The 12,294-nt window shown below is 38.1% G+C and overlaps 1 protein-coding gene across 1 annotated transcript in view; it reads right to left on the bottom strand.

Moving 5' to 3' along the window:
- Positions 1-1,835: 1,835 nt before the first annotated feature.
- The window catches only part of LOC124798192 (F-box only protein 42), a 59,729-nt gene continuing 49,270 nt past the window's right edge, over positions 1,836-12,294 (bottom strand). Inside the window, exon 8 of the mRNA XM_047261488.1 lies at positions 1,836-2,952. Within this exon, the coding sequence (XP_047117444.1) occupies positions 2,130-2,952 (823 nt within the window). The 3' untranslated portion in view covers positions 1,836-2,129. The remainder of the gene's footprint in view (positions 2,953-12,294) is intronic.

Here is a 12,294-nt window from a genome sequence, read left to right as displayed (position 1 = left end):
ATGGCACATGGACTGATGTCACACGCAGGCACTTAACAAAAGGAAAAAATTCTGTGCAAGTCTTCACTGAACATCCCTCATATAGCATTCTGTATCTTGTGTACCTCCTTTCTTGTAAAGCAGGATAATTACAGCAGTCTTCCAGATTTGGGGAATTGTTCACCTGCACAGATATCCTGTAAAAATTTTGAAATTCCTTTTGTATTACTTTATTTTTAGGTTGAAGCCTTTCTATTGACACATCATTTGCAGGCACCTTCCCTTTCTTCATATCTAGAATGGTTTTACACATCTCATTTGACACTGTTTCTAGGATGTCATAATTAACTATGGGATTTGGATTAATCGCTTTAACTGTAGAACCATTTCATTAAATATATGAATGCTTATACAATTTTCTCTGTGTTGTTGGTTACTCTGATGAAATGTGATGACTATGCAATGTAAGTTTCTTCTGTTATTTTCAATAGTTTCTGAAATCAAAACTTTCTAATCTTCTCTAATGCATTACCAATTAATACTGTTTAGTTCTATCAAGTTCCTATTATGGTTTATATGAAATGTTCACTTACTCTTTAATAGATGCATTTTTACATTTGAGCTTTTCATTTAATGCCAAAATGAATATTTTTCAGTGATTGATTTCCAAAAGCAAAAATACTCTTATGTGCAACAAAAATTTCATAAATCCATCCCAGTTTATCTATAAAAATTTACTGCCACTTCAAATGCACATGTATTTGCCACTGGTATACCTTCTCTATTTACCTGATCAGGCACTGTTTTTTGTTTATACTATTGTAATTCTAGAGAAACCACACATCATTATACTGTAATTCATATCTAAGAACGTACATGTTTTGAACATAGTTATAATTGTATAACAACTAAGAGTATACGACACTAGTTATTTGAAAGCATTAAAATTAAAGCAAAATAACATATATAATTTTACTGTGTAGGATTTGGCACTTTATACTCTCAGCAATTGTCACTGAACTGATAGCAGCTGGTCCGTACAGGTCACACATAAGATATTCTTTAAGCTGACCCAAATTTAAATAGTCACTACAAGCATTATAATTTGGTCTCTAATTGGAAAACAGTCAATATGGCGCTGTAAGTAAAAATCATGAACACCAGAGATTGCACTAGTACTAATTTACTAATTTGTTTTACAGAGAGACACAATTTCATATCATGTATTAATGTGGCCATCCTATTACACTCATTTTCAGCCAGCTCATTTCCAGCCTGCTATTCTTCGTACATATATGAGAAAATTCAGTTGAGAAAAATGTTAAATTACAAAGAGTGTGAATGGCTCCACACAAAAGGTGTGTCCTCTCAATTTATGTTCTGAGTGACCTGCCCATCCTTTCCAATCTTCTCCTAACCAATCAATGCTTCTTTCTTTCCTGAGAAAGGAGAGAACAAGTTCGGAAGGCTAGGAATAGTATACTCTACATTTAAGTGTTTCTGTACAGTGCAGTACATCCAATTTTGCCTTCTGAAAGCAAGTACTGGCCCACCACCTTGTCTCTTTGGAACACACACACACACACACACACACACACACACACACACCTATTGAAATGCAGATTCAGTATGTGGCAAATAATCAATACTGAAGCTCATAAGATGGAACGGTTTGTGTTTAAAGATTTAAAAACCTTCTTACATTAAAGCTCTAAAAAGTATCATAATGTGACACCAAAAAAGTAGAAGCAAAAACTTGAAAGTGGTTACTGCCTTTGCATCAGCCTTCAAAAAGCAAGACCTTGGGGTGGAATCCCCGTAACTACATTAAGATCATATGAGTTAATTAATTCAGATTATTTTATGACAGTACTTTATTTGTTGTACAGCTGCACATGTTATATGTCCGAAAATATCCATAGACTTAACATCAAATGTTTACACTCATTTCTTTATTTAATTTTAACTTTTTCTGTGCCATAATTTTCAATATTTACAAACTGTGAAAAGAATTTCTTCCATCAGCAGTATTTTATAGGAGAGTACAAAAAAGAGAAAAAGGAACAAAACATAACATAAAAATAAATAACACAGATATAAGTGTTTCGTGCCTGCAGTCTTCCGAGTACTCTTATTATTTTTGAATAGAATTAAATGATTCCTTTTGGTGATGTAATGAAGTAGAGAGAATTTGAGACTGTATTTGATCCGTAAGATGACTGCTGGGCACTAGCAGCAATGGAAGTTGCATCTTTTTGAATACCACCAAACATAATGAGTTCACCTTTACCTGCGACTAAAGTATACAAAATCATTTCTTCAGGCCCTCTATTTTCCTTAACAGGCAACCATCTCACAACACAGTGTGAAAGGACATTTGAAATATCTAAAACATACATTGACATTGATGACTTTGAAGGTGGAAGCCTTCTCCTTACAAATGCAGGTGTGTCAGTTGATTTACTTGTCTCTTCAGCTTTCGCAGCACCAGAGGATGAACTGTTGCTTCTGCGTGACAAGCTAAGTAGTCTTTCTTCCATTCGACGTAATGATTCTAACTGTCTTTGCCTATTTGTGTTGACATTACTTCTAGATGTATCATGATCTCGAAATGCTACCATATTTCCAATTCTTCGGCACATATTAGAATCTAAATTTTCCGGCTCGCGGCAAACTGGCATCCCCATTGACAAATTTTCAGGATTCTCATACTTTTTGGAAGCCCCCAATCTCAATTTTTGTTGATTATTTGCTTCAGAATTTTTTACTGTCTTTGAAGTGGAATGACTTGCACTGAGATCACTCTGAGAACCACTAGTTAGCCTTTGTTGACAAAGGCTTTCAGGATCACTTTCATCACCACTGCTTGAGCTTGTAGATGCATTTGGTTGTGTGTTACTTGCATGTCTCGTTGACAGACTTCCTCTTCGGCCATTGACATTAAATTCTTTATCCGATGTATTTTCGGTGTTTCTGCAAAACGAAAAAATCACTTTAATTGAGCATACTTCACAGACCCATTTAAACATACATAATGAAATATTAATACTAAATTTATCAGGACATGAGATTGTAGGCATAGCTTATCTACCGTGTGTACAGACACAATGCGTCATCATTCCTTATCAGTAACTACAAATAATAGTCCAGTATTTTAGACTCTACCATTAAAGTAAAAGCCTGTTACCTTGGACAGTTGATATGGCTATAATAGAAACATTGTTGTCACTCTGTTGCACTTATTTGCTCCACACTCGAAATGGGGCATAGAGCAAACATGTAGAGAGAGGGTGGGGTTGGGGTCAGGGTTCATGTGGAGGTGGGGAATTCTTAAGATTAAACTTTCAGAACTCGAGGCTTCCTATTCACCTTTTCAGGGGCTAGAGGGAGGGAGGGAGGGAGGGAGGGAGGGAGGGAGGGAGGGAGGGAGGGAGGGGGGAGAGAGGGAGAGAGAGAGGGAGAGAGAGAGAGAGAGAGAGTTAGTAACTGCAGACAACATGAGAAGTTGTGAATAAAACCAAGGTCAAATGTGGAAACATACAAGATGAGAAGGCAGCAACTGACATACACAAGTAAAATTTGTGCAGCAGAATAATGAAATAATGTTGGTAAATTTATTACAGTAAAAAGACATTAAACACATCACGTATGATTAAAGAACGTGATGAGACAGCGGGGAAACAAACAGCAAGAAGTTGAATGGAAGTACAGATAATAAAACACCCATAGTAAGATAGTAAGTATGAACAGAGTGAGGGTTGTGGAAATAATAGATTACTGAGTGAATTAATCCTGGCATATGAAGTGCCTGGGAAACTATGAGACAATACTGAGTAAGGTCAGGAAAGAAACTGAACTACTTAAAATTACTTTATGATTAGCTCTATTGCACATGACATGGCGTGCTTTCATTACTGAGTAATAGTTCACCCACTTGATGAAGTATTGATTTTGTACTCCCAAATATTTTTGTTGCTTGCACGTTTCTTTTCATGTATGCAGTTTGTGCCTAGCTCCAAGTTGGCAATTTCTGTGTCACATTTCACTTCTCATACATGTGTCAATAGTACTGTGATTTTTCTTGCTTTGCATGAGCCTGGCCTCAGACCACAAGAGGGAATATTATAGGTTAATGTGTGCATCTGCCATGGCAAACACTTGCTTAATGATTATGTTTTACTTCCTTTTGTATCCCGTAAAAAGTTATAATTATGACACAGCAATGATGATTTACTATTATTCAATCAGAGGTCTTAATTTATCTGTTTGCCTTTGTCAAACACATTACCCATATAAACAATGACAGACATCTCAGATAAAGAATCTCTATAACAGATTTCATGAATATTTAGTGGTGAAGGTGAGAACCATGTACCAACAATGGCGAGTATAGTCACAATGTAATGCAGGCCTTTGTATGGTACAAAAGCTACAATTTAGTACAAGATTACTATTTACTAGATAATTTATGACTGCATGTAATGATCGGTTATATAACAACATTAGTATGTAATACATCGGTTTAGCAACTTACAAGCTCAGAAAACGTACAATGATAATTCGCAATATTTTGAAATGGAGTGTATCCGTCACATGCTCCCCTCACTGTTACGCTATTCCTTAGTCAACAAACACCAGTGCACTCACTTTCGAGCAGTAACAGTATGCAGACACTTCATTCAAGAATATGATCAGTGATAAAAGTAACTTATTATTATTATTAATTTTTTATGATACAGTCATAACCAGTTTCGGCCTTTAAAGGCCATCATCAGATGCTACAACAGAGAACAGAAAAGTTTAAATTAAGACCTGAAATAAGTGCAGTTATTTTCACTATGTCTGATTGTGAAATTAGTAAAATGCTATTAACATGCATATGGTATATACCTATGGGATACATTTGATGAACAAGTCTTCATGCACTGTCATTTAAACATAAAATCAGAAACCAGGGAATTATGCACATACAACAAAATGTACTTATCCTTCCCTACTCTTTGCACTAGCTGCGCATGACCCCTATAGAACAACCTTTAACCATGGAAATCATAAAATACAACAATTATCACAATGCTATTTCAATCATTTATTCATAAAGTATGACAGTAAATATAGGTCTTTAAAACTGTAAAACCTATTTACAACAAAGTAAGGCTTTTACAATAAAGGAGATAGAGTAGCAATCTTTACGGTATATTTTTCGGTGCTCAGTGGTGCTACACTCAGGCTTTACACAAATGCACATAACTTTTGGAAAGCTGGCACACAATGGATAACCACGGCAGTTCCTTGTTGCAGCTTTCTGGCACTCTTCCTCTGACTGCAAGGGATTTATATTAGCTAGTTCATGTTAGGAAGCACAAACGCGGCATGGACTCATTCACAAGGCGGCCTATGATCAGCTGGAGCATGTGCGAAGGGAGCTGTGACTAACTCAGCTAAGTAAATCGTCGTCAATTTTAAAATATGCGTTAGTTGCAGACTCATTTTGTTCATTGAGGAGTTTGTACGGCTCTTTGTGTTTTGTGACATAAATCTCCAGTTGTTTCAAAATGTCCAACTGTCTAATTTTTTCAACACTATGTAGAATTTTTAGTAGTTGGTCCATGTTACCAATATCATATCCAAACGCTTGCATATGTAAACCTAACACTGTTTTACTGCTGGTGTGTGTGTGTGTGTGTGTTCTTTGAATCCTAAGTCAAAGAACCTGCCTGTATGGCCGATATAGCTTTTATCACAATCACGGCTTGGTATTTATTACTCGTAAGTGCCAAGTTATGGCACTATCTTATTTTTCTGTTACACGCTTTCATGCACACAATTTTAACTCCCTTTCTCTGGAACATATGCTCAGTTCTACCTGATGTTTTCTTATGTATTTCATGTTACTTTTTAACTTGACTTTATCGGATATTGTGACCTGTCTTAATATGTATAATTCTTTCTTTATTTCTGCTTAGCATAGGAGAAGCCATATTATTCTATGTATCATAGAGTAAAAGTATGCATGCTTCTGAAATAGATGATGACTGGAGAGGGGATTGATAATCATGTTTGTACATGCTGGTTTTCTGAATATTTGAAATGCATGTCTGCTGTTTTTGTTGAAAAAAAAAAAAAATACACTTTGCGTCTACTTTATGTTCCATCATGAATTTGATCTTGGCATGCATATTGCTTGTTTTCTTGGACAAGTTTTCTATTTGCATTTTGTTCCCTCCATAAAGCACAACTGAGTCATCAATGTAGCTTTTGTAGTATACTATGTTGTTGTTGTTAATTTCTGGATTCACCTTGAAAAAAGCCTTCTCCACCAGGTTAATAAAGATATATGCAATGGTTCCTGCTAAGCAGTTTCCCATGGTAAGGCCATCACTTTGCCTGTAACATTTGTTGTCAAATATACAATAGTTACGTGACAAAACAAACTAATATTTCTATCAGTTCTACTACATCAGCCTGGCCTAGGTTTTGTTACATAGCAGATTTATTCTTATCAGTTCTAAGGCTTCATTGACCAGGATATTTGTATATAGGTTCTTGATATCCACTGAAGTGAAAGTAGAGCACCATCTGGTATTTCCCGAGTGAAGGTCGCACTGTTTGTAATATTATAGGATTCTGCATAAATAAAATTTGTTTTCAATATTTTGTTGAGCTCCATATTAATTTTGTATGTAGAACAATCTATATTATTAATTACTGGTCTGACTGAGCAATTTTAATCTCCGCTATCACATTTTCAACTGTACCTGGGTCCTGCTCTTTCATCAGACTGTACTAGTGACCTCGGCAATGCTTCGCAGTTGCAAAAATATGTATGGATGTTGTATAAATATACTAATCTCCCCCCCCCCCTCCAATATCTCTCCATATCCTCACCACCCCTCTCTCTGGCCATCTCCCCCCCCCCCCCTCTCTTTCTGACATTAAGACTTATTTACTGTTATCACTAGGGACGCGTAAAAAATGTTTTACTTCATGATCAAATTTGTCGTTTTTTGCTGAGGTGTTTTTTTACCAACTTTAATCTTGTTTTTTGTATCAAATTTGGTGGTACATTTGCAAAATCCCATGTCGCCAAATTCTGTATTTCTTGCCAAAACCATTGTTTTTGTCAAATTCTGTGTTTTTTTTGCCAAGTTCAGTTCTGTTATTTATGCAGAATTTGGTTTGTTATCTTCATCTATACGGATACTCTGCAAATCACACTTAACTGCCTGGCAGAGAGTTAATTAAAACCACCTCCACAATAATTCTCTATTATTTCACTCTCAAAAACTGCGCAGAAGAAATGAACACCAATATCTTTCCATGCAAGCTCTGGTTTCCCTTATTTTATTATGATGATTGTTACTCTCCATGTAGGTTGGTGCCAATAAAAATACAGGGTGTCTCATGAAAGACGCCCAGGAGGGGTCTGCAGGTCGCGTGGTGTGTTTGCCAGCTATTACCACTGCATCTGCATATGCATAGTTCTTGGATACCAACACTTTGCGCCTGCTACCTACCTGTGTGACTGAGTTTACGGGTTTTTTTTTTTTTTTTAGTTTTTTTTTGTCAAGTTCAATCACTTCAAATATTGTTGCTAGCCATTATTATTGCAACTGCGCCGAGTCCGGGGCTTTCCCTGCCTGTATGTTGCTGGGTACAGTCCTCAGACAGTAACACTGTGCGCGTGTCTTCTGTACTGTGTCGAGTTTCCATTCGGTATGGTATACACGAAAGACCAATGAGTGTTTCTTGTGTTGAACTATGCAAAAACAGAATTACACATGGAATGTAGGTTTGAATTCAAATGAAAATTTTCTGGTGTGCGTGTTCCCAATGACTCGACGATATGCAGATTGTTGTTGTTGTTGTGGTCTTCAGTCCTAAGACTGGTTTGATGCAGCTCTCCATGCTACTCTATCCTGTGCAAGCTTTTCCATCTCCCAGTACCTACTGCAACCTACATCCTTCTGAATCTGCTTAGCGTACTCATCTCTTGGTCTCCCTCTACGATTTTTACCCTCCACACTGCCCTCCAATACTAAATTGGTGATCCCTTGATGCCTCAGAACATGTCCTACCAACCGATTCCTTCTTCTGGTCAAGTTGTGCCACAAACTTCTCTTCTCCCCAATCCTATTCAATACTTCCTCATTAGTTACGTGATCAACCCATCTAATCTTCAGCATTCTTCTGTAGCACCACATTTCGAAAGCTTCTATTCTCTTCTTGTCCAAACTATTTATCGTCCATGTTTCACTTCCATACATAGCTACACTCCATACAAATACTTTAGAAATGACTTCCTGACACTTAAATCTATACTCGATGTTAACAAATTTCTCTTCTTCAGAAACGCTTTCCTTGCCATTGCCAGTCTACATTTTCTATCCTCTCTACTTCGACCATCATCAGTTATTTTGCTCCCCAAATAGCAAAACTCATTGACTACTTTAAGCGTCTCATTTCCTAATCTAATTCCCTCACCATCACCCGACTTAATTAGGCTACATTCCATTATCCTTGTTTTGCTTTTGTTGATGTTCATCTTATATCCTCCTTTCAAGACACTGTCCATTCCATTCAACTGCTCTTCCAAGTCCTTTGCTGTCTCTGACAGAATTACAATGTCATCGGCGAACCTCAAAGTTTTTATTTCTTCTCCATGAATTTTAATACCTACTCTGAATTTTTCTTTTGTTTCCTTTACTGCTTACTCAATATACAGATTGAACAACATCGGGGAGAGGCTACAACCCTGTCTTACTCCCTTCCCAACCACTGCCTCCCTTTCATGTCCCTCGACTCTTATAACTGCCATCTGGTTTCTGTACAAATTGTAAATAGCCTTTCGCTCCCTGTATTTTACCCCTGCCACCTTTAGAATTTGAAAGAGAGTATTCCAGTCAACATTGTCAAAAGCTTTCTCTAAGTCTACAAATGCTACAAACGTAGGTTTGCCTTTCCTTAATCTTTCTTCTAAGATAAGTCGTAAGGTAAGTATTGCTTCACGTGTTCCAGTGTTTCTACGGAATCCAAACTGATCTTCCCCGAGGTTGGCTTCTACTAGTTTTTCCATTTGTCTGTAAAGAATTCATGTTAGTATTTTGCAGCTGTGACTTATTAAACTGATAGTTTGGTAATTTTCACATCTGTCAACACCTGCTTTCTTTGGGATTGGAATTATTATATTCTTCTTGAAGTCTGAGGGTATTTCGCCTGTTTCATACATCTTGCTCACCAGATGGTAGAGTTTTGTCAGGACTGGCTCTCCCAAGGCCGTCAGTGGCTCCAATGGAATGTTGTCTACTCCGGGGGCCTTGTTTCGACTCAGGTCTTTCAGTGCTCTGTCAAACTCTTCACGCAGTATCATATCTCCCATTTCATCTTCATCTACATCCTCTTCCATTTCCATAATATTGTCGTCAAGTACATCGCCCTTGTACAGACCCTCTATATACTCCTTCCACCTTTCTGCTTTCCCTTCTTTGCTTAGAACTGGGTTTCCATCTGAGCTCTTGATATTCATACAAGTCGTTCTCTTATCTCCAAAGGTCTCTTTAATTTTCCTGTAGGCAGTATCTATCTTACCCCTAGTGAGATAGGCCTCTACATCCTTACATTTGTCCTCTAGCCATCCCTGCTTAGCCATTTTGCACTTCCTGTCGATCTCACTTTTGAGACGTTTGTATTCCTTTTTGCCTGCTTCATTTACTGCATTTTTATATTTTCTCCTTTCATCAATTAAATTCAATATTTCTTCTGTTACCCAAGGATTTCTACTAGCCCTCGTCTTTTTACCTACTTGATCCTCTGCTGCCTTCGCTACTTCATCCCTCAAAGCTACCCATTCTTCTTCTACTGTATTTCTTTCCCCAATTCCTGTCAATTGTTCCCTTATGCTCTCCCTGAAACTCTGTACAACCTCTGGTTCTTTCAGTTTATCCAGGTCCCATCTCCTTAAATTCCCACCTTTTCGCAGTTTCTTCAGTTTTAATCTACAGGTCATAACCAATAGATTGTGGTCAGAGTCCACATCTGCCCCTGGAAATGTCTTACAATTTAAAATCTGGTTCCTAAATCTCTGTCTTACCATTATATAATCTATCTGATACCTTTTAGTATCTCCAGGGTTCTTCCATGTATACAACCTTCTTTCATGATTCTTAAACCAAGTGTTGGCTATGATTATGTTGTGCTCTGCATAAAATTCTACCAGGCGGCTTCCTCTTTTATTTCTTAGCCCCAATCCATATTCACCTACTACGTTTCCTTCTCTCCCTTTTCCTGCTCTCGAATTCCAGTCACCCATGACTATTAAATTTTCGTCTCCCTTCACAATCTGAATAATTTCTTTTATTTCATCATACATTTCTTCAATTTCTTCGTCATCTGCAGAGCTAGTTGGCATATAAACTTGTACTATTGTAGTAGGTGTGCACTTCGTGTCTATCTTGACCACAATAAGGCGTTCACTATGCTGTTTGTAGTAGCTTACCCGCATTCCTATTTTCCTATTCATTATTAAAACTACTCCTGCATTACCCCTATTTGATTTTGTGTTTATAACCCTGTAGTCACCTGAGCAGAAGTCTGTTCCTCCTGCCACCGAACTTCACTAATTCCCACTATATCTAACTTCAACCTATCCATTTCCCTTTTTAAATTTTCTAACCTACCTGCCCGATTAAGGGATCTGACATTCCACGCTCCGTCCGTAGAACGCCAGTTTTCTTTCTCCTGATAACGACATCCTCTTGAGTAGTCCCCGCCCGGAGATCCGAATGGGGGACTATTTTACCTCTGGAATATTTTACCCACGAGGACGCCATCATCATTTAATCATACAGTAAAGCTGCATGCCCTCGGGAAAAATTACGGCTGTAGTTTCCCCTTGCTTTCAGCCATTCGCAGTACCAGCACAGCAAGGCCGTTTTGGTTATTGTTACAAGGCCAGATTGCAGATATTTCAAGAGACTGGATCTGTGTTACACAAAAAAAGGCATAGAGAACCTAGTGTTTCAACTGCAAATAAATTAGACGAGATAGGAGAGGCCTTGGAAAGAAGTCCAAGAAAATTTCTGCGCCGTTTGACACTTCCGACTGGTGTGTCAAGAGCATCTACTTGCAGAACTCTGCACAAATTGAGGAACTCAGATACTGTTGCTCAACGTTATTATTGCAACTTGCTGTTACACTCTGTGCATTATGATGAAGTTGATCCTGGGATGCGTTTTTTTCTGATGAAGCATGGCAGCATTTGTCAGGATACATAGATACTCAGAACAATTGACGTTGGAGCTCTGAAAATCCTTATGGATTACATCAACAACCTCTCCACGATGTGAAAACAGGAATGTGGTATACAATTACTGCAAGACGAATTACTGGACCAATCTTTTTCCACGAAACCATACGTTCTGACAGGCATGTGAACAATATACTGCATCCTTTTTTCCAGAACTAACAACTAATGAAAATATGTACCGTTATTTAATGCAAGCCAACACACTGCCAATGCTTCTATGACAGCAATACGAAGTGTTTTTGATGATGGGATAAATGGTTGGCCTCCACATTCTCTAATTCTAAATCCATGTGATTAGTATCATTGGGGAACATTAAAAGTCAAGGTGCATGCAAACCAAACCCTGCACGCTCGAGGAGTTGGAAGACAGGGTTCGGCTAGTCATATCACAGATTTCGGCAGCTGAAATTTGCTGAGTGTTTGCTAATGTGTTCACGAGATGCCAGGTGCTCTTTTCACAGGGAGGGGGGGCATCATTTTGAGCAACTACTGTAAATAAAGGCACACTTAAGTTAATCAGATGGTAATGCTGTTTATGCTTAACTCCAAGGGAGTGTGTGCACATCTGCCTTAGATTAGTGTCCAAGAGTCGGGTGCAGCGGTGGCGGGCGATGTGGATGCCATGGTTTATGGCGGCAACAGCTGGTGGCTGAGCTGCATGACCCCTCCTGGGTGTCTTTCAGAAGACACCCTGTATTTCTGCATTCAGAGGAGAAAGTTGGTGATTCAAAATTTGTGATAAGATCCTGCCATAACGAGAAACACCTTTGTTTTAATAATGTCCATCCCAGATCTCTTATGTCCGTGACACTCTCTCTCTCCTATTTCTCGATAATAAAAAATGTGCTGCACTTCTTTGAACTTTCTCAACGTACTCCATTAATCCTATGTGGTAAGGATCCCACACCATGCAGCAGGACTCAGAGAAAGGATGGACAAGCATAGTGTAGGCAGTCTCATTAGTATATATGTTGGATCATCTAAGTGTTCGCCAAATAAAACGCGGCTCC

Source organism: Schistocerca piceifrons, chromosome 5 (assembly GCF_021461385.2).
Source record: "Schistocerca piceifrons isolate TAMUIC-IGC-003096 chromosome 5, iqSchPice1.1, whole genome shotgun sequence".
NCBI classification, from domain to species: domain Eukaryota; kingdom Metazoa; phylum Arthropoda; class Insecta; order Orthoptera; family Acrididae; genus Schistocerca; species Schistocerca piceifrons.
This window is presented reverse-complemented; position numbering and strand designations above follow the sequence as displayed.